This window comes from Corvus hawaiiensis, chromosome 14 (assembly GCF_020740725.1).
Source record: "Corvus hawaiiensis isolate bCorHaw1 chromosome 14, bCorHaw1.pri.cur, whole genome shotgun sequence".
In the NCBI taxonomy this organism is placed as follows: Eukaryota; Metazoa; Chordata; class Aves; order Passeriformes; family Corvidae; genus Corvus; species Corvus hawaiiensis.
Genome location: NC_063226.1, coordinates 11,761,463 through 11,784,691, shown reverse-complemented (window position 1 = coordinate 11,784,691; position 23,229 = coordinate 11,761,463). Strand labels below are relative to the sequence as shown.

At 40.2% G+C, this 23,229-nt stretch overlaps 1 protein-coding gene across 3 annotated transcripts; it reads right to left on the bottom strand.

The window, feature by feature from the left end:
- Positions 1-238: 238 nt before the first annotated feature.
- Positions 239-20,397, bottom strand: LONRF3 (LON peptidase N-terminal domain and ring finger 3). Of its 3 annotated transcripts, none has more exons than XM_048318872.1 (12): positions 19,761-20,397; positions 18,386-18,504; positions 17,678-17,800; positions 15,361-15,516; positions 13,708-13,951; positions 12,932-13,022; positions 9,552-9,666; positions 9,019-9,140; positions 8,207-8,365; positions 7,026-7,188; positions 6,088-6,237; positions 239-5,368 (listed from the first exon to the last, which is right to left on the bottom strand). In XM_048318872.1, exons 1-12 carry the CDS (start codon positions 20,380-20,382, stop codon positions 5,210-5,212), a joined length of 2,223 nt encoding a protein of 740 aa, XP_048174829.1. In that variant the 5' UTR covers positions 20,383-20,397; the 3' UTR covers positions 239-5,209. The 3 variants fall into 3 exon arrangements, 2 of the variants coding, with proteins under 2 accessions (XP_048174829.1, XP_048174830.1); XR_007206784.1 differs by lacking the exon at positions 239-5,368 and adding an exon at positions 6,682-6,942 and having other exon boundaries at positions 6,159-6,237; XM_048318873.1 differs by lacking the exon at positions 15,361-15,516.
- Between the last annotated feature and the right edge of the window lie 2,832 nt (positions 20,398-23,229).

Sequence of the window (23,229 nt, the reverse complement as noted above, 5' to 3'; positions counted from 1 at the left end):
AGGGGAAATAAAACCAAACCCAAAAAATCCAAAAAAAGCAGCAGCACATATTGTCCTCTTTTACAGCATCTGAGGTTTGAACAACTTAATTCCTATGGTTTGGCTTCTTCACTTCAAGTGTTGTTGTGTAACTGCAGGATCTAGGAGTTGTTCTTTGTTCCTTTATCTAAAACACCTACAAAAAACAGCTCCCATGTAATATTTGTTCACCTTTGTAGTTGTTATGCAAGCCAAAGAGTAAAGAACACAAAAATTTTAATTAGGAAACAACTCTCCACACAGACTTTGTTGGTACAACATAGTTATAAGTACATCTACAAACACATACAGGTTCTTTGGACTATGATTTTTTAAAATATATTTTATGTGACAATGCAAACAAATCCAGAAAAAAACAATTACTTCAAACTTATATAGAGGTAGCTGAACAGTACTCTGTCCAGTGATATGAGAGTATAACTTTTCATTTCAAGTTCATTACAGTGCACAAAAGGATGTTTTACAAACAAATGGAATATACAAGTCCACAAAACTTTTTATTTAAAATGGCTTGATAGATATATTTCTGGCACTCTTGTAACCACATAGCTTGATGGAATTAAATTGGACAAGTATATGGTTCCAAATTAAGACATCTTACACAGATAGTCTTTTGCTCCTCATTTTTGTACTTCTCCCGTTCCTCCTCAGGGAATTATAGAAGCTATTACATTGTTTTTGCTACACTTCTGCTCTGTAAACCTTTGTTCTGCAAATTGAATGTAAAGATTAAAAGGTGCATATGTTTTATATTTATAAAATATATGGCTATGACTATTAAAAAGCTCAAGAATGGCAATAACAGAATACAGGCACTTCTATGTGAGGGTTACTTTAGACCTTATGAAAATCCAACATTAGTAAGCACTTCACATGATACCTGGATGAGTAAGTCAATGTAATACTTCAGGTTTTTATTATCCACCATTTTAATCCTATCTGAGCAGATTAGTTTCTTTCTTCTTTCAGACAATATTTATTTAGCAAAGTGTTTTAAGAGAGTGACTTTGCTCAAACTACCATTTTTCTATAGCCATAAGACTTTCAGTGGTTTACTGGGCTTTGGAATAAACCCCAGCTCCTAAACTATGTGCTGTACTAGTTACAGGTTCAGTTGTGAATTAAATGAGAACTAAGCAGGGGTTGAAAAAAGGGACTGTGTTCATCTGATGTAGGACTTGGGGGAAACGGGGAGCACTACCCTAAGTGCATAGTCCACAGGGGTTTTATGCACAAAAACCCTATAGTTAATTTTCACTTTCTTCTTTAAATAAGTGTTTGTGAACATGTTCTCCATTTCTAAACATTGCATTTAAATACAACTCCTGTCTGTCATTGATTTAAACACCAGTAAAACTTCAGCACCAAGTAGAAATCATCAAAAAAGAAAATTTCTCACAATGAGAACAATCAGCCATTGGAATAATCTTCCCAGGGAAGTGCTGGATTTCCCAACATTGGACACTTGTAAGATTTGGCTGGATAGCCTGCTGGACCATCTTGTCTAGACCATGCTTTTGCCAAGAAAATTTGGACCAGCTGATCCTTGAGGTTCCTTCCATCCCGGGATTCTATGATTATATGAAAAGACCATCTAAAACAGAACTCAAACTCTATGAAGCTCTTTCTCTACAGCACAGATTAAGACAGACCTGCTACATCCAAATCCACGTGCTTTCTTTTTTTTTTTTTAGACTAAAGCAATCTTTGGATTAGTAAATCCATGGTTGAGGTGTTCTGTCAGTAAGTAGTCATACAGGGCAGAAGGACGGGCTGAGCAACACATCAGCCATTCAGTCTGACAGCTGGTATCTCTTATTGCTACAATATAATGGAAGATATCAGCACTTAAAGTAATTACAGAAAAAAAGCAAGAGGAACTTCTACAACTAACACCAGAATGTCACTTAAGACTTAGCTTAAAGGCCTATCACACCATTTTATCATTTCATTATTAAAACTACTGAACTACTGTGTAAGCAGCCTATGCATTACTTACACCCCCACAGCAATTAATCAATACTTCTGACCACACAGGAAATGCAAGTTTGAGTCATGATTTGGTTTGTTCGTCTTTTTTGTTTTTAGCAGATGAGCAAGACTGGTTATCAAACTGGCTTTGGTGTCTAGAAAAATGTGAGCAGCCTAAATAAAATACTCCCTCCCCCCATTAGCATTTTATTTGTTCAATGCTGTTTCTATAATTAAACTGAAGGTATTTTTAAATTGGTTCAACTGTTTATTCATGCCTGTGATAAATGTTGCATTTACATCCTTGTACTTATTTATGCAACTGAAAAAAATCAGTGATACTGTGGCATACCTAGATTTTTGTGGTTTTAAACATCATTACTGAAACTTTACCATCTCAATATAATGACGGCTAAGGGTATTCCTTCTCCAGTTTTTCCTTGACAGGTTTGTGTTCTCTAGCAAGTATCTTTCTCAGTATTGTTTTTCATTTCTGATGGAATTTGTAGACTTTAGCCATTAGTCTAGGATGTGTGTGGCCATAGAGCAGCCCCAGAGAGAATGCTATTGTACATGTACAGATGGAATTTTGATTTGTTGTGCATATGCAGATCACCTGTGTGCATTACATGCAGTAGGGTCCGGTGTTTCCAGGTTGCAACAAATGCACTGGGCATTCTCAATGCAGGGCATGTACACGAGTCTCTGCTTAGGAAATTCTGGCAGCTTTACTCAAGGCTAATATTCAAGGCAGAAAAGACAATATTCATTTTAAAAATCAAGGATTTTTTCCATGACAGTTTCTAAAACAATAAAATAAAATGAGTATGTAGAAGACACAGCATGCAGGGTAAAAAAATAATGACATCAGTGAGAAAAAAGTTTAAATAAGATATTTAAGGTCCTTTTCTCACAGATAAGAGTAACAAAAGTGGAAGCTTTTTTTCCTGTGGGAGCAATATGAGACCCTTATGCTCTGCAATAGTGCATAATGGCTTGTGGAAGAATTGCATTTAATGCAGCTTCACTTCCACACAAGTAGAAATTGCTTTGTTGTTGACTTACAAAGACAAAATGCCATAGCAGGTGTCAGCCACCATCACTTGGTACTGTTCAGAACATGTAGGTGTTTTTATACATTGTTTACAGCATGCCAAGTACCACCCATGGAGGAAGTGCAGCAATCCAGCAGTATGGAAGGAAGTCATAACATTTCTAAAGTAGCTCAATGCAAACAGGATACAGATTCCATGAGCACCACAAGGGTGAAGCATGTTTGTCTTCCACTTGTTTCTTTGGTACCCTTATAAAAAAGTTCTAGAGAATTTAACAAAATGGGAACAAAGGTAGCTTTCTGGAAACATAACAGTATGGAAATTACTTTTAACTAATAAATATTCTGATGAGCTAATGGAAAAGCACACAAAAATTATATTAAATTCTACCACATTTTTTTTCATAGAGGCATGAAATGGCAGAGCGCTATCCTGGGTAAAAAAACCAAATAAATTTATATCATTCCATAACAGTCTCACTTCATTCTAGTTTTTGCCACTGAAAAGGAAAAGAGTAGCTTAGAATAAAAGGCCCAGTTTTGCTCACATTGAAACCAGTGAAAGTCATAATCAGATGAAGGTAAGAGCAGTCCCAGAAAGTGGTACACTGTAAGCAATAAAAGCAGCAAAACAACTGTATGAACTGTTGATTTAAAAAAAAAAAAGAAAATCAAACCCAAGATACTTCCTGTTCTCATTTCTGCCCTATTTTTACCTGCTTTATGGCTAGAAGTAATCATGCTAAAATTCACTTGCTTTCCTTGGGAGATAACTATTATTAGCAATGCTACCCAATCTCTTAAGAGAAAAGTAATGGCTGGGTAGAGATTTGAAGCTAACAGAAACCTGAAGATTGGGGTGAAATAAATAGCATTTATTACAACATATTCCTTCTTATGTGACACAAACTGCCCTCTGAGTCCTACAGTTCAAAATAACTCCCCCCTCCCCCTCCCATAAACACACACTCCAAAGCCAAATCCCACCAAACAATTAAAAGAAATAAAACTCATCTTAACAGCAACAAGAGTTGATGGAAAAAAAAGAAATCTATATATTAACCTACAATGAAATGACACCAGTACTTCCAGTTTTCTCTAGGATAAGCCAATTTTCATATACTGCAGCTCTTTCTTCACAGTTGTTTGTAGCCATTGTCCATTTTTGAAAGAAGGAGTTCAGATATAAATTCAACTTCAAGTTACTCTGTTCGGTGAAATATTAGAGGATAGATCCTTCTGTCACCACTATGGTCAATTCCCACTGACATCAACCACCAGTACTTGAATTTACGCAAGCACTTAAACACTTATGCTTAAGCAGATGCTTGACTGGTTGTATCAGGAACCTCGCCACAAGCATAGGATCAACCTTCAACAGCTCTGCTTGAATTAACTCAGACAATCTGTGTATTCAAAGACTTCAAGGCAGGATGCTTTGAGGGGGTTCTTAAGCTACGGTAGAACTGGGGATAAGTAGAAAAATATTTGAAGTATTTGAACACAAATAACTGAAAAATTAACAAAGCAGTTGCTTGTGCACTGCTAGAATCATAATTTTTGCCCCCAGTCATAAATACAGGGTAAAAACACTATAAATAGAGCAGCTCACTTTCCTTTAGTGAATGAACACATAAATAATATACACTTTGAAACAAAACAATCATAGTGCAAAAATAAATTATCAAACAGAAGTTGTGAACATTATTTTACACAATGCTATATAAAACCTGAACCATTTGAATAAAAGACTTTGCAGTTCACTGAAATAATGCATTAACCTTATTGTTTCTGCTTCACATTAAACTGCACAGTTTATCTTTTCCACTAAAAAATAAAAATAAAATAAATTAAAAAAAACCTTAAGATTTTTAAAAGGTTTATGGCAAACAAGATCACTTTTTGTTCTATCACATTTGTTACTAATTTAGCAGTGCAGTGATTGAATACTCGTCTCAGTTCCAAATGGAAACTATTGAAGTATCCATAAACATCCCCTGCTCTTTATAACTCATTCTCTTTGAAATTCAGGCTTGAAACATCCTGACACTCAAATCTGTAAGACATTATTGCAGTTAGATGAAGTTACAAGAGACAGTCTGCAGTCAAGGACTGTGGGAGACTTCCCAGCTCTGCTCCTCACCATCACCGTGATCTTGTACGAGACATGAATGTAAGGACACGTCTGATGCCATTCAAGCGGTCTTTGAGGGATTTCATGGCAAGGAATGGGAGCTGAGCTCTGTTCTCAAGTGGAAGGACAGCCAGGACCCACCAGCACCAGGCTGGCCCATTGGGGTTAGCCTGCAGTCAGTGGGGAAAAAAAAAAATTAGAAGTCAGGATTCATACAGCTAGTAAGGTCCTATTCTTGAGGATTTAACTCTGAGAACACAGTTTTTGATAGCAATGTAGCAAGTAGATAATTTCATTGCCAGCCTAATGGCTTGTGATTACAGGTTGGCCTGAAACAGATTACAAACAAGTGGCACCTTTCCTAAAAATAGGATGTAAAAGGCATTTCTATTAGTAACAACAACATATAGGCTGGGCCTTCTGCATTTTTTTAAATCTATTTTTCCCATATGTTATTACTGACCCAGCTCTTTAGGATTCCTGCCTTCCTTCTCCATACTTTATGACACTATTTAGCTCTTGTTGTTATATTCTGTTATTTTAGGACCCCACCATTTGCAGTCCTTTAACAAAAGTAACAAGTTTCCAGTTGCCTATTTACTTCTCAGTCATTTAATTGGGGAAGTAGAGCAGGCAAAAAGGCAGTTCAGTATCCTGAGATTAATGCAGTGAGATAAATAGTCTCAGAAAGTTATCAACATTAAATATGAGCTTTTTCTTTGCAACTGTGCTACCACAGGTGTGTGGCAACAGAATTTAGAGGCTCAGTTTATGTGGGGTAAATGCAGAGTATTCATATTTTCATCTTAGAACACAATGCCTGCCAGCTTATCGGATATCCCTGCTATTTCTGTCTCTAAAAGTTACATAAGCCACTGATTCTGGATACCTGTGGGTCAGGATCCTTAGCTGGCATTGGACCAAAATGACTGAGAATTCGACTTTTGAGTGCTTGCTTGAGGGAGTTAAACCACATATAAGCCTGATCATAGACAGAGTCATGGAGAACAAGTAATGCAACATACTCTTGTCCTTGCACCTGGAATGAGAGGGGGAAGGTTACTGTTAGTTCAGTCTGCATGCTGGGGAAGGCATAGCATTTTTAGGATTTTCTGGAGTGGGTAGGTGAAAGGAAAAGGAAAAAAAAAGCATGCCAGAAAAGTTCTGGGATAAATACTGAGAGCTCATTTGGTGTTTCCCCTTCTGATGCCCCTTCCCTACCCAAATTCTTTACTTTACCTGTATTCTAAACCAAAAAAACCTATTTGTAGAATTAGCACTTTCTGGATTGTTGTATCAAAAAACCTTTACACAAACATCATGTGAAAACGGAAAAAAGATGATGCAAAGCTTTTTTAAAAAAAGAAAAATCAGTAGAGCCTCAGAGTAGACATTTTATCTTCCCTTTGCACACCAAAAGCTCTTAAGAATTAACACAAGCAATTTTGAAGGTTATGGTGCACCCAATCCTGCTGCTTCTTACCTGAATGGAGATTTTCTAACTGGCTTCCATAAAAATGGTGTCAGGTTCCCCCTCCACCCTCTTATAAATTGCAGTTATTCTGTCCAGAAGAGCAGCAAGATCTCATCCTGGATTCACTTAATCTTGTCCTCTGATAAATACCTCTAGGAAACACTCTTCAGTACATCGGCAGTGTGTGTGCATGCATGTGCTAACTCTTATGTTTCCCACCTTAACCATGAGCAGTTATTAAATACCACAAATTTGGTTTATTAGAAACTTCTACAAAGAAAGAAAAACATAAAAACATACATGCTTAGAATTTCACATGTAATACGGTTTAAATGAAATATTTCTAAATTTACCTTTTGATCCTCAATGTACTCAATATCTGCTGTATTATATCCATCCCGCTGGCTGTGCTGGATCACCTTAAATCTCCTCTTGCCAATGCTGTCTACAACAGAGCGACCATCAGCAAAGAATTCAACATTTCTTATCTCCAGAATGCAGCCATAATCTGCAAACCTATTGAAATCAGAACAAAAGCAAGTAAACAAGTCTTATTCTCTCCACCCTGAGTTCCACAGAGCTGCCATACAGCCAGTCCCTACCACAAAGGTATTTACCAATGTCAGCTCATTTCTATTGTTCATAGCACTGACCTGCTGTAGTTCAAATTATACCACAATTGTTTGCAAAACTATCAGGAAGATCCAGACTGTCTAATCTGATTAATGCTAACTGGATGTTTTGGAATACAGGGAACATCTTATGAAATTGAAAGTTATACAGCTCAGAAGCAGACTTTCTCCATAATCCTAATATGGTCAAGTCAATTTGTACAGAAGGACAAGTGCAATTCAGAATACTAGCATTATGGAAGGACATGGAAATCTATGAAGAAAAATGTTTTTGCACAATTTCAGCAGATTTTACTTTGCAGGTGGGTATTTTCTGCAAATTGTACTTTTCACAGTGTATACATACCCAGTAGGTTTATAGCATAAAAAGAAGGGAAGAAAGCTAAACAGAGAGTCACACATTGAAGTCAAATTACCTAATACTAACTGTAAATGGTTCAATGTAAATGCTCAGCCAGTCCTTATGAAGGTCCTGTTATACGTCTGCAGTCTCCACTATATTCAGAACAGTGACAATATAAAGAGATCCCATAGTTTAAAGGAATTAAGCCCAAGAACACACCTTACTGCCATTTCGATTTCTTGTGCCAAAACATTCAGTAGATTGGAAAGCAGCAGAAAAATACACTTTCTTTTCATGTGTTACAGGAGGTCTGCAGCTCAATCACATATTACACACGTTCAGCTATGAGTGTTTTGAGAGAACAGACCGGCATATTAGTCAGAACCTAAGTGCCCAAGAGAAAAACTTCAGTCTCCTCAACGTCTTTAACATGCATGATGAGGAAGAAACTTTCTCTACTGGAAAACTACCACAGATATTACAGCCATGGACCTTTCTGCACCTCTCCACTGGCTCGAGACTAAGTGGATACCTCACATGGTCCGAGCTTTTCACTCACCCCTTGACAGGGTCACTGATGCACATCCCAAACTGTTTGGTGCCAGTCTCCATGCACCTCCGGATCATCAGCCGATAACACGGCTCAAAGATGTGCAAAGGACATGGGACTGTAGGATAAGCCATTGTACACACAAATATGGGAACATTCTTATTTAGGCTGTAAGAAAGAAAGAAAGGAAAAATCAGATATGATGTTTTACCACACAACTGACTAGGTATAAAACACGTAGTAACATATTTTTTTTAATTATGACATCTTTAAATAGAAATTATAACATCTTTAGAATAAAATTCTTAATGAAGTAAGTAAAACCTAAAATTATTTTCCCTTTAACTGACTAAATACTCTAGAAAATTATATACTACTTAATAGCAGACAAATTTTTCATTAAGATTTCTTGATTTGCTAGTAAAAGCATTATTGTATCTCTAGTATTGCTTTTATTTATTTCCCTTAATCCCGTTTCTTCCCTATCCAGTATATTCCAAACCCCATCCTGTCAGACTACTTCTACCTATTGTCTCACACTGTGCCTTTCATAGAGGTCCACTGAAAGCAGGCACATGGCTTTTTACTTTGTTTATAAAGCAACCTTCTGGATTTCTTCTACTTCTCTTTATTGTTTAGCACAGTGTCCAGTTTTATGCTCCCTCAAGCACGGTTTCACCTGGACCCTGCTCTCCGATATCACACGATACAGAGAAAGAAGCACCATCAGCATCTCAGCTCGTGTTCCACAGCAGCCAGAGCCATTCACAGCCAACAGCAGCAGAATTAGAGATGGGATTTTACATAAATGGATTACATACTTGGAAAGCTCTGCTATTTCCTCTTCATAAATCTTCCTCCTTTCAGTGAGTTCTTCTGGAAGATATCTGGCTATTAGCTCCTCCATTAGCACTGTTTTACAGTATTTCCTCATAGCCAAGCACTGCAGTAAGAACACACACAAGCAGTTAGAGAGAACATCCAGCACATCACAGTGTATGGTCCCTGTGAAAAGGGAGTCATCCGTTACCCCCATTTACTGATTTCTGTGATTCTATCATCTGTTAAACTTGCCAGCGAAGAGTCAGTTTTTTAACTATTCCCTGTGTTACAGACATTTACTTAGGAAATTTGGAAAGTAAAAATCACCTACAGATTTTTTAAGTACAGGCCTGGTCCTAAGGTTTGAACAGAGACTAGTCATGCTTGGCCACTCACAAGAGCATTTTAAAAGTCACATTCTTCCCAAGTTATGCAATATTTCTTTTGTGTTGGGAAATATCAAGGCTGTCTGCAAGTGAAGTCATTCCTATCACTTGCATTTGAACTGATGCTGAAAAAATCCAAGGATTACCTCTGAGAGCCCTTCCTTGCACAGGGGACATTTTGGGTTGTGATCCAGGCATCTCTCCAGACATTTGAGACAGAAGGTATGTCCACAAGGTGTAGTGACAGGTTCATAGAAGAGCCTGGATTGGAAAATCCAAGAGAAAAAAGACAACAATATCGTGTACTAAAGTAAAAGAAAAAAGTTGCTACCAAAAATAGCTGAATTCATTCACTAACTTAACTACTGACTACTGCAGGGATAAAGTTGCTTCTTGCTTTTAATTTCTTCAACCAACTTTTGTATTTACTCAGTTTACAGACTTTTTTTATTGCCACCCAACATGAAAGGCAGCCCATGAACTTTGACTTCAGTGAATGTGAGGGACAACATTGTCACGAACTTCCAACAAGCCAGTATTTAATTTTCCTCTGTGTGAGCAATAAAGAGAACTAGAAGTTGGACCATCTGACTTCACTAATGAAATTGAGCAATGCCTGCACAACTATTACTGTGGAAATGTTATGATTACTTGTATGTGTAGAGCTAAGCACAAAATACCTATTTGCAGTAATAGCCCACATCAGTAACTGCAATAAACAGGGACTTGGCAGCTCTGGAATAAATAGTGGAGCTCAAAGATCCTGGAGGTCTTTCCAACCTAAAAAATTTTATGATTCTATTATTGCCAGCTCTAATAGGCATTCCTCTTTTTTTTTTTTTGGGGGGGGGGGGGGTGGGGGTGGGAAATAGAGTTTTTAACCTTCAAGTGACTGCTTTTCTGGAAAATGAGAGACAGGAAGCTCATGCTTCCTCTGGAAGAATATTTAAATATATAAGGCCAGGTCTTCAAAGTATCATGGTACCTGTTTCTTTACCCATTCCAAATACCTCTATGACACTTATTTTCATGTAAAGATTTTTTTCCTTATTAGGATTATGTGATATTGCAAAGTCATGATTCCTTGTCAATAAGGACCTTAAGGAGATGTAAGTAATATAGAAGTTTTTTAAAAAATAGAAATAATTCAAAACTAGAAACTAAATTGTCTGGAACATACTGTATTTTACAACATATTGTCTAAGCATTTTAAGGTCTTTAATATTAGTCTCATTATAATTTAAGTGAATTAATAATTTTTCTTTAAAGTATTAGTTTATCAAAACAGTACACTATGCTCTGTTAAACATGTGGAAATTACAATACATAAACCCATGTTTATTAGCATCTTTAACAAGATGAGTGTATTTAAGATTGTAATTGGCTTTTAACAAGACTGCTGTAGAGAGCTTATTAAATGTCATTAGTTACCAAAAACATTGACATTTAAGCAATGGAACATATGAAATAGTATCTGAAATGCCACACCTATCTTACTGCAACTTGACAGTGTAACTCAAAACACTTGTTAATTGTTTCACAAACAGAAACCTCACTTAAACTATGCAAAACACTGAATTCTACCCCATGTTCCAGTAAGTACTGCATTGCATATGTAATAATTTAGTAGGGACTGACTTCGTCTGAAATGTAGCATAAAGACAAAATACTCCTGTTAAGATTCGTGAGTCTGCCCTAGCTCTTACAAAAGCCAGTAGCTGCTTTTCCTAACAACTCTAAGAGGACCTGGACAAGCTCCATGATTTGCAGAAAGAAACACTACACATCAAGATTTCTCATGACATTATTTTGAGCTACTGTAAACAGCAGAAACTAAATGGCAGCAGAACAGTGCTGCTTCTTTGCTCACCAATAAGTTGCTTTGACTACCTTGTATTTTCTGCTTGCTGCTGGAGCAAAGGTAGATCAATAACATTTTGGCCACTTCATCAGACAAAAAGGTTAATAACAGCTCCTGCAGTTAATTGTGAACAGGTCACTAGGTTACTAGGTAATTAGCCCAAAGTATCTCAGGAACCAAATCCCCAAAACACTTCTGAAGCACATGGCAGGAAATAATTACAATCAGTCTGCATAAATAACAAGAAAGATCTTATGAGAGCTTTCCTGAGCACAAGCCTTCCTTGTGCAGTGATGTTACAAAGCTAACATCTTTCTGAAGGCAAGTCCTGGATTTGTGACTGCAATTACAAGTGCAGCACCTATACCATCCTCTATACTGTAAGGGAATCAGTAATCCTTGGGCTAATTCCTTTACAAATGTATTGTAGTCTAGTTCTTTCTGATTTAACATAGAGGATGAGAAAGTAGGACTAATTAATTTTATTTAAAACATCTGAAAAATGCTTTGTGGACATGATGATAAACAAGCAGAATCACTAAACCACTAAGATTAATTGTGTGGCTTTCTGTTAGAGGAAAGTTTTGCTCTTTGCACTATGGAGTGTTTTGACAGCTGCATAAACTTTTGGAACATATTTCAGCTGTAGACAGGGAGAGGGGGCAGATCTGATTTGTTCCAAGCAGAAGCAAATCATACAATACAGCAGTTGGTCCTCAAAGCTTTCAGTTTGTCTGAAACAAATTGAAGCCCCCTCTTCTGCATAGAAACAACAAAATCCAGATTTCTCAAAACACAGACCTTCAAAAGTAAATCCCTAAAGAGAATATCTACTATTTAAGAACTAAAAAATATTGTGCAAAACTAACCCCAGCATGCATTATAGATAAATCTGGGTAATTAAAAAAAAATAAGCAACCTAAGCAACACTCACTGCAGTGAGTGCACACCTTCCCAATATTTCTAAGTCAGTAAAAACCCCCACATAATATATTTGCCAAACTTAAAATGTTTTGTAGAAAACAAGTAGTAAAACAGATGCAGTTGACAGCTCCTACTTGTTTTACTAAGTCATTGCTGCTCCCAAGAATAACTGTTGTTTAACTGGAAGAAGAAATCGTCAAGCAAATGGAGTGACTGCCTCAGTAAAGTGAGGAACAAATCTCTTAAGCAAGAGAATTAAAACATGCTCTTGTTTACTCGCAAGATCCTCCTGTTGCAATAGCAGCAACAGAGTACTTCACATGTAAACTCAGAATATTCATTCGATGTGGTCTCTAGGTATTTTGTGCTTTTTGTGACAAATAGCTCTACAAATTCCCAGATGACAAACTGTGGGTTTGTGCACTGTGTCAGTGGCTAGGTGGGTGCCAGTGATGAGCGTAAATCTTTCAGACACCTTCGCTAACTTGCTTAACCTGCATGTGACTTTGTGTGCCCTTTCCAAAGCAATTGCTAGCCCAGAGAAGATTAAAGAGTCCCCATTCATCAACAGTGCTCAGAGCTAAAGGTCTAGAAATGCATCACTGGAGTAACAGTCACAGTAAAAGCTAATTTCATGTCACAGGCAAAAATAAGTACCAAGTAAGCTAGAAAATCTCTAGGTCATTAAAGGGAAGAAGATACAGCTGGAAAGCTATAGATATCTGTGAGAAAAGAACACACCTCATACACAGGGAGCAGTCCAAATCTGATGGATCCACAACTTCAAATGGAATATGTTGTCCAGTACTATTTCCCTTAGTATCAACTGTGTCTATCAACAAGAAAAAAAAATGATAATGTAATTGAACAGAACTATGCAAGCACAATGCTACTCATGTATTTACACCAGCATATGATGTTTAAATGTGTCTCCTATATACTTGCAACTTACTGAACCATGAAGCATCATTAGAGTAATTTCTATGCAAAGCTTCAAATTCAGCCTTGGCACAAATCAGCACATCTCCCCTTAATTTTGGTCACACTATACCCACTTACAGAGGGTTCAATTTGGCCTTGCATTAGCAAACAACGTCAAAACACTTTTTGTTACTGCTGAAAGTCTAAAGTGAGACAAATTCTTCTCTCATACCATTGTAAATATCTCCCACAGCATGAAAACAAGGCCAGATATGAAGAACAAATAGAGTTTGTGCTTTTAAGCTTTTTAAATTGTTATAGAAAGTGGTAAGACCATATGAAACATTGATGTTCTTTAAAAGATTCGAGCTCTGCTGAGAAAAGCACATGACCCAACCTTCTTTGCCCCTTTTTAGACTTTTTTCTCCCTACACACAGGAAAGATTCCACATCATGCATGCCTTAGGCATGATTAGGCAAAAGAGAAAATATAAAAGGCAAAGTGTAATTTGGTCCCTCTTTGTCTGAATCTTACAAAAGAAAAGTTTCCATGGATTGCATGCCATGGAACCTGTCCTGTGTATAATTAAACATACCTTTCTTCATCAGTTTGCAGGGCACCTCAGCATTTCGCATCTCCTCAGAGCAGCACTTCCTTTTCAGGAGGCTGCATTTCTCAGAGATGAGAAAAGTAGACTCTGGCATGGAGGTGAATTTGTTCTCCTCCTCCAAACAGTCCTTTTTGCTCTCTGTAATTTGTATAGATTTCCTTAAACTACCAGAAGTTGTTACATTTGGTTCCTCTTGAATGGAAAAACCCTTTTTCTCTTCCACATTGACCTGTGAGAAGAGAGGACCGACATTAGACCAATCTTCCAACAACTTGGTAAGGAAAAAACTCAACCTGTCACAAATATTTAATATTATGGATCACCAGGAAGGACTTTGTAGGTCAAGAAGCAAGAGTCTGAGAATTGCTAATCCTAATTAAAAAAACCCAAACCCCAAAAAGCAAGCAACAAACAAACCTGATTTCCCCTCCCCACCATTGAGTACTTTCAGCCCTTTCGTGTGGCTTTAAAGCTTGAAGATCATGAAACTGGATTCAGACAGAAATGTGGCGAGATCTCACATTAAATATATTGTTATCACTGAAGCTATGGGAAAAATGCATATTGTTTATATCATGATGATGGTATCAACCAATAGAACAACAAAAACAATGTCAGTTTATTTTAAGGAAGCAGTAAAAACACACAAAATTTATAAGAGAGAAAATGCCCAGAGCTTCCTCTTGCAAGGCAGATTCCTTTCTCAGAGGACAAACCACTCAGGGTTTATCCCATTATGGCCAAAGGACATCCTGTGAGCAGCCACTGTGCAGGACATCACCTGTCAGCTTTGTAACATCAACTCCCTGGATGGACCTGAAAACAGACACTGTGGATTGTGATCAGGAGCTGTGGTGACGTATAACATGCAGAAAGATGAGTGAACTGTCCCTCGAATGGCTTTATGAAAGAGTCATGCTAAAGGGTTTCTTGTCAGAATATCCTAACAGCCTTTCCAGAGGGCAATGTCACTGATTGTTTCCTTTCAGTCTCAACAAGGCTGCTCAAAACTACCACTTTTGTTTGTAAGGACTAGCCAAGTTTTCTCCTAAATATACAATATATGCAAATATATGCAAACCCCATCCCAAAGTTCAGGTTTCAGTGAAGCAGAAGTGATCCCTACAAACCTATCAATGTAAACCTCTACAGCCATTTACAAAACTACAGCTGCAAAACCAAAGTTATGAAGTAGCTAATATATCTTACATAGCTCTACAATAACTTCTAAATATTGTACCGACTGAGTATGGGATGACTTTGTTACTGGCATCACCAGTTATAGCTTGAGTTGAAGCTCTAGATTTTAGCATTTCACAGCTTTTGAGGGCATCTAAATCCAATCTACAGAAGCCCTTTTCCACTACCAACTACCTGAAAGACCTAAAGACAATTACAGGAGTAGAACCCACTCAATTCTGACATAAAATTTATTAGAACAGAGGACTTCTATTAAAGAAAGAAAGTCAAATAAGGAGACTTTGGTAAGTCAACACTGTTTTGTATGTTCTGAAACTCAGTAAAAATTTGAGAAAATGTGTCCTCCTATCTCCCAGAGGCAAAAAGGAGAGAAGGCTTCCCAATATGAACACAAAACACACAACAAATTAAGAACCACACATCAGACTTGATCTTTACCTTGAGCAACCTTTGTAGGTTATGGCTGGTGCCTCCAGATCCCACTGAATTTAGGAGATTCCCCTTTAATCTAGAGTGATGTGACAACAGCTGCAGGATATCGGGTAAGTGTTCCTGAGCATTTCCCGGGATGAGTGAAAACAAACTAAGTAGAAGCTGTGATATAAAACAGAACACTTCACTGCTTAGTTCCTTCCTTGCAACCTCTAAACGAAAAAGCAAGTAAGGGAATAGCTGAAAGAAGCATCCATGATTTTGTTAAAACCATTTAAAGAGCCCTTTAAACTAGGGTAGGAACAAAAAGTGCAAGAGCTAATGCAATACAGGCCAAACAGACAGCAAGAAACATTTTCAGAGTTAAAAAAGCCCACAGAGTTATTAACCACTCTCTGTGATGTGACACACACATGCCTTTGTCCTCTTTGTCCTGCAGTTCAGGGCTCGCTAGAAATTATTAACATCTTTCTTAAATGTTTTTGGGTTTTTTTGCTGCACATCAGCTTTCACTGGAGTTTACTAGTACAGAAAGCACTCATCTCACAGGCTTAATCCAAGATCAGTTGGGTAAATGTGTCTGATATTGTAAACTGTAGCTATTTTTAATTCACTTATGTGAGAATACAAAAAAGGTAGGCAGTAGAAAAATGCTATTTTTTCATTTGCTATAAGAAAATAAGTGAATCTGTTTCAAGTAGCAGCTTGAAGCCCCTTGTATGGCATAGCTTACCAGATGATTATTTAAGGAAAGAAACAGAGCTGAATAGAAGATTCACACTTCAAAAACTAATTTCAACATACTGCTGAGGTGATCCTGCTGATGCCTGAGGAAGCCACATGATAGCTGAGATTTCTATTTAAAGCCAAAAAGGATTTCACAGGATCACACTATGTCCAAACTAACACAGGCAGACAGTTAATACAAGCAGAACATCACAACTGCACCCAAAGAATTTGGTACAACAAAGTATGTCATTGTTATGCAAACAGCCTTGGAAATGACCCAGTAAAATATTGCATCATGGATCAACTCTGTGTCTGATGAGTGCACGAGTGATTCTTTCAGTTATAAGAAGTCTAGTTTTTCTCAGAACCTCACTGCTCAGAAATTAAATGTCTTGGAAACAGCTATCTGGAGTCAGAATTTAGAAACATATTTGTTTGCTTCTGGTCTTTTTGCTCTAGTGCACAGAAAGTCTCCCAGCATGACTATGAGCACAAATCATGACACAATGACAATGAAAGACTGCATGGAACCCATTGGGGGGAAAAAAGCAAACAAAACCCTTAAATATCAGTGACAAAAAGTCCTCAAAGGAGGCTGAAATCTCAACCATATATAAATGAGATAGAAATTTGATTTCACTACAACCATTCAGGTTATACTGCGTTACCTTCATGAATAGAGTTTTACTGTAAGAATTCTACTGTGCCTTTAGAAAGCCTCGTCTGCTACAGCACATGGAAACCCCAACTTTCCCATCCCACCAGTGATTGAGAATGGCATAAATACACTGCCATAAAGGAAAATAAAACTATTATATTTTTATTGTCATAAGTAATCACTGCAACACTGAGCCTTTTAGCTATGACAACAACAACAACAAAAAGGTCAAACGTCCAAATACTGATCTACAGGATATCAGAGATTTGAGGGGTGGGCAAAACAGCCATATTCACAAAAGCCATGTAAGAATTCACACACATTGTAGGCTGCTACTGAAAAAAGCCTCATTGCAGATTCTTTTTTTTTGCTTATTTAGCATTAATTATTAGCAACCCTAAGAAACTATTTTAAAACTGCTCTTCCTTTGTCGACTGCTTCCTCTTTCACACCTCCTGCACACACTGACACTTGGGCAGCACAACTGGCAGTAGGAAGAAAGCTGCTGCTCCCAAGTGGAGTTTGATGAGTGCTGCGTGTTGTGTTCTGCCAGTCAACGGCCTGAAACATCATTCAGTAGCAATTCCCCCTCTTGTGCACTCCATCACTGGTAATAGATTACCAGGCTAGGAATCAGATTAGAAATTTGAGAATCACAATAGTCTGTGGGTGGCAATTATTAACAATTCAGTTTTCCTTCAAATTTGCTGATGCTAATGCTGTAACTGTTTCCACTGAGTGGCAGCTGAGTATATTTTCTTGCTATCTTTCTATCTTCAGATCAGCAATACACAACTCAAATGTAAACAACAGTCTGGATTTATATTACCATCCAGCTCTCTGCAGTGATGAGAGAGAAGAAAAAAAAACTTATCCTCCTTTATAAAAGGCCACTAAAAACAATTATGCAGTTCCAGATGATTTAGGGAAACTCACCTTTTGGGCCTCAGACTTGGCCATCTTGTTCCCAGTATCTAGAGCAAGGCAGAATAGAAACTCCCTTAAAGCTTCTTCTGTTTTCCCCAGATTAGCTAATGCTTGTCCTTTCCTTAAGTGACCCTGCAAGGAAACACATCCACAGCTGCAGCTTTTGTCAAGAGAATATGCAATAAAACCACAGTGAAAGTACAAAAGATCTTTCTGAAGAAAGAAAAGTTAGACAGGAAAAATCACTATAACCATGTCTTACAGCTAGACACCACCAGTGTCTGGGTTTCTAAACCTAACAGTTCTGAAAACTACAAGCATAAACAGGATATTCTCCAACTCATGCAAGTATGATTCTCACAGCACCTAAGCCCAACTGATCTTGGAAACATCCATTTCCCCTACATGCACCTTCTAAAATAGTCATTTTGTTCTTACAGAATGATATAAGCACAGCATTCAATTTTTCGAGAGTTCACAAAATTGATATTCATCCAAGTCAAAGATAATAGCCTTAGCTTACTCTCCAGGACTAGCACTCTCTTCCTTCACCTCAGGAAGCTAAAGAATATCATGGTTAAATGTCTGTAATTGTGGGAGTTCAAGAAATTACAGGGCTTAAAGCCTCCCTCAGATTCCACTGTCTGATCATTCTAACAGTTTCCTATCAGGGCAGTATCAAGGCCTTAAAAAAGTACAGCTGGAGTCAGCACTTACTTTCAACCAGTATGGCTGGAGCCTGCATGCTGTTTCTGCATCGTGCAATGCATCTTCACAAGCTTTCAAAGTAGAGTTAATCTGGGACCGATTGCTATATAGTAAGTGGTCATTTGGAGCTGTAGGAAATAGAAAAAGGGGTTGATTAAGTAAAAAGAAATTAGTTACATAAGCTTTAGTCCTTAATTTTTACGTTTTTTAAACACATGTTGGTGCTTCCAAGTTGCACAAACCCACAAAATATCCAGTTTTTAAATAACTATGTACTAAATTAAATCTGGAAACCTCTTCGGACAACTCCAGACAAAATGCCAGCTATATGTTATATAACTGCAGAGAACATTGCACAAATAAATGCTGAGACGCTCACACAATAAATTACCAGCACTGATTGGGGATCAGAGGGTTGGTGGAGACATTTAAGACAGCAGGAGGAATGCAGTCATACTGTAGGGAGGAGTTTAAAAAGTTCAAAATTTGTAGCATGAAAGTTTTTAAGTGAGAAATAAGGATCTTTTCATGCCAGAGCTTAAAACACAGGAAAAGAAGGGACAGCATGAATAATCAGGTAGCGCTACACCGATCACCGAGTTACACACACTATCATCGAGACACGGCGTGTGCTGGGGGGGAATGCTGGGCACTTTTCTTGGGAACACTTTCATTTAAGTGAAATGCTTCCCTATAATACCTTGCATTTAACTTCTACCCATTACTTGCAACGTGCAAGTAATAAGTGAGTCACTTTTCCTCAAACTGCATGAGAAGGACCGCATCAAAAGTTCTCCCTGCACAGCCCCGCAGGCGCTCCCCAGCGATGGGGCGGGAGAGCCGGGCCGGGCCGGCCGGGGGTGTGGGACAAACCCGATGCCCGGACACGCATCCCCGCCGCTGCCTTTGCGCTCGGCTGCGAGCGGCTCCTCCGCGCACGGGGGTGGTCGGCGGGGATCCCCCGCGCCCAGAGCCCTTCCCAGGGCGCGGCGGGATGCCCAGGGCGCGGCGCTCCGCTCCCTCCCGGCTCCGCCAGTTACACAACGGCGCCGGCCGGGGGGAGCCCAGCCGGACCGCAGGCTCGGGCTTATGCAACCGCTGCTCTCCTGACCCAGTTTCGCCACGGGCTGAAGAGCCGCGACCCCTCCCTGGGGCTCCACTCCGGGGCTGTCCCGACACCCACCCCAGGACCCGGCCGGGGGAGCCGGCGGCGAGCAGGAGCGCGGCTCAGGCACACTCCCGGGACACCGGGGTACTTCCGGCACAGCCCAGGGCTCGGCGGGACGAGGGGCGCCGGAGAGGCCGCCAGCGAGCCCCGGCCCGTGGAAAGTTATCTCCCCCGGGGCGGAGCCGGGGACTAGCACCAGGCAGGAGAAGCCCTTACCTAGGCTGACCGCTTCGTTGTACTTCTGCAGGGCGGCTTGGAGCTTCTTCTCCTTGTAGAGGAGATTCCCTTCGTGCCGGAGCTGCGAAGCCTTCACTTGGCAGGGGAACCACTTGGTCAGCAGGTTACTGAGGATGACATTGACCCGCAGGAGTTGCCCGGCCGCCGTGCCGCCCTCCTCCTTGCACAGGACGCAGCGGGACTCGGGCGCCCGGTCCCTTTCCAGGCACTTTTTGCAGAACGTGTGTCCGCAAGGCAAGGAAACGGGCTCGAAGAGGAAGCCCTGGCATTTGCGGCACCTGAAGACGTCCCACTCGCGGGGTGCCGCGGGCTGCCCGGCGGCGGGCAGCCCCTCTTTGATCCGGACACTCTGCGCCAGGCACTCCACCAGCTTCTCCAGCTGCTCGGCACGCAGCTGCTGGTGGCGGGACGCCAGCTGGTACAGCGGTAGTGCCTCGTGCAGGCGCCCGCCGAAGGCCAGAGCGTCCGCCCGTCCGAGCAGCACCTGCCACTCGGGCCCCAGGCCGCCGCCCGGTGCCTCCAAGTTCTGCGCCTGGAGAGCCCCGGCCGCCAGCTGCAGCACCAGCTGGGGCTCGGGGCGCGGCGGCAGGTGCGAGCCCATGGCGGCGGCTCTAGCGCGGCGGGCAGCGCGGGACGCCGGGGCGCGCGGGCGCGGCGCGGCCCCGCCGGCCCATGGTGGTGCTACCGCCCCGCGCCGGGAGCGCCCCGCGCCGCCGCCGCCGCTTATATAAAGACGGGCACGTGACGGCGGCGGCGGCGCTCATTGGGCAGCGCCCGCAGGTTGTTACAAAACCAGGCGGTTTTGTAACGCGTCGGCCTGGCCCGCGCCGAGAGGGGCTGCTCCGTTCTGGCCCCGGCTCGGCTCCTCCACCCCCTCACATACCCCGTCCCAGCGGCGCTTCCCCCAGGGTGGGGGGGTTTGAGCCGTGCGGAGAACCGAGGCGCTGGGCTGCGGAGAGCTGCCCACCGAGCACACCGTGCTCGGAGTTCGGTTTGACCCGCTGGTCTGCACCGGCGTCTCGGTGATACACGGAATTCGCTCTAGGGTTCGGTGTTTTGGTACCTCCGATAATGCGAAAGAAATATCGGCTCGAAGTGATTTTGAAAACCGAGAATGCCATTTCCTGCTAGAACTGGAATAATGAAGCTTTGTAGCTACACAGTTAATCATTCTCTTTAAGGTGATCTACATAGTAGTGAAGCTATTTTAATGTCAGGTAGTCTTCGTTTTAGAACAACTAAGGAAAACACTAGAAGCTGAATGTTGTGTTTATTTAGTTTTGCAGTGTGGCATGTTGCACAGCTCTACCTGTTCGTGCCAGATTCTAGATGAAAAGCATATGCCTTCTGATGTATCTTTGTTTTACTTAAGAACAGCTCTGTTGACCGTTTCAATCTGCACGTTCCCACCAATTCTTGTTAGATGTGAGAGTTGCACTAGTTGTGTAACTGTCTGTGCTAAATGTAGTCTAGGGAGAAAATCACCTGTGCTACTACAAAGAAGAAGCTGTTCTTCTAAAATAAGTTGTGTAATGCTTTTTGTTTGCAGCTTTATGCATATTTACTGCCACCAGAAACGTCCGCGTTATGTATACACACACTTACATTCTAAAAATATAGAGCACTTTTCACAGTGTCTTAAAATCCACTGCAGAATTTGAAATTTCTGATGATATCCTACTACTGATATAATCAGCCTCCCCATGAAGCTCAAGAGAGGGGATGAAGGAATTAATTTCCATTTTCTTACTTACAGAAGTGTCTGGACTCCCCAGCTTAGACTAGGTGAGCTAAGCAGTTATTAAGGGACAAGCCCTGTCTGTGGAGTTTGAATGGACAGGAGAAAACATGAAAGAAAGGAGAGGCAACCTGAGTTTTTCAAGACCTTGTTTATGGAGGATACTTGAGAAAATTCAGATTAACTTAGATTTAAAGTGAAAAATTAGTTTAAAACTGCTTAAAATCTGGATTTTAACCTTGAATGATACATACTTTGAATTAATAATGAGGGCTAATTTTGTGATGTTTATGTGTCCAAGTGTAGGCAACATTATGCTTATACAGAAAATCAGATATGTACCTGGAAACAGAAGCCAGCCACCAGACCATTCAATTGTTTTTGATTCCTGTGATGCGAAGACATTTTGCATCTGCCAAAAATTTGGCCCTTGTCTCTAGGGTTCTTGAATCTCTAAAAAAAAGAAAGAAAAAGTTTAACATCTAACTGTTGTTCTCAAGCAAACCCTTTAATTAGAAAAATAATGGAATAACCACTGGTTTCAGTACTTCTTTCTGCCATCACTTAAATCAGACTACAATCCAAAGTACGGCACAGCCTGCCAGCAAGTAATCCAAAGAAAGGTGGGACAACAGAAGCACTTAAAATTTCAGTTAAGTATGCTTCAGAAGAGTTAGAAAGAATGAGCATTTGTGCTCAGGAGTGTGGAGTTTTCCCTCCAGGCTCCAGCTTGCTAACATAGACTTCTTGTTTTCCAAACTTCCATGCAAGAAAAATCTCATGCTATAAAAGAACAAACCCTTAAGAAAAAAGAAGAAATAGTTGTCTCTATTGTAAAACTATAGTCTCAGCAACCCCTCAATGTGTTATTTTATAACCATTGTCCTGAAAACCACTATGAGTCAAAGCCTATTCAAGCGAGGGAAAGTGACATAACCACTGGTTACCAGTAGCAATGCAGTGACAATCTCTCTATCAGAGATACGCCACCAGTATTTACATAGTTACATAGCAGACACTTAAAGAGAAAAGTCATTATATAAAGGGAGGGTTTCTAGCAGCACATGAATTCAAGATAGGGAAGGGGAATAGATTTATCATAGGAAATGCAATCAGCAGTTGTGCTCTGAAAGGAACTTTCACAGTTCCTATTCTCAGTGTATGAAAGCATCTGCAGGGCTGGCTGGCAGTCTGAGCGCTCCGGACTGAAAGGAGTCTCAAAAAAGCACTGGGAAATGCACTTCTGGGAATTCTCTTACACATGGCTGAAATGTTGCAAGGGAAAAGAGCAGCTGTGTGTATGAACTACTCCCCATGGTGGGAGCTGTGTGCTTAGGAGAGTTCAGAACATAGACCTTTATCCCAAGCCTGCAAATAGTTAAAACCTTATGACAGATGGCCCATGGGCAGCAACTCTGACTTTTTAGGGGAGAAACCAGCTGGCTCCGCCTCTCCTAGTTCCTGGTATGCGTGGTGTTTGGTAAATGTTAGTACTTGGTGGGGTGTGACAGGTACAGAGTGAGCCATAGAATCACTAACAGCAAAATACTTTAAAGCCAAGATGCTGATTTACTGTTTGCTAGAAGTCAAACAACTACTAAATATTTGATTCTGACATCAGGCCTGGCTCTGCAAAGACTTTTTTAGCTAAAACAGCTGTGTGAATTGATCATACATAATCTAGATATGCAGGGGTGTTTTTATATAACG

Bases quoted from the DNA above. Each gene is read 5' to 3' on its own strand.
- LONRF3 (XM_048318872.1), bottom strand. From the start codon at position 20,382: ATGGGCTCGCACCTGCCGCCGCGCCCCGAGCCCCAGCTGGTGCTGCAG. The intron at 18,505-19,760 runs GTAAGGGCTTCT...TATTTCCTACAG, and splicing joins CAACGAAGCGGTCAGCCTAG to CTCCAAATGACCACTTACTA. The intron at 8,366-9,018 runs GTATGTAATCCA...TCTTTCTTACAG, and splicing joins GAAATAGCAGAGCTTTCCAA to CCTAAATAAGAATGTTCCCA.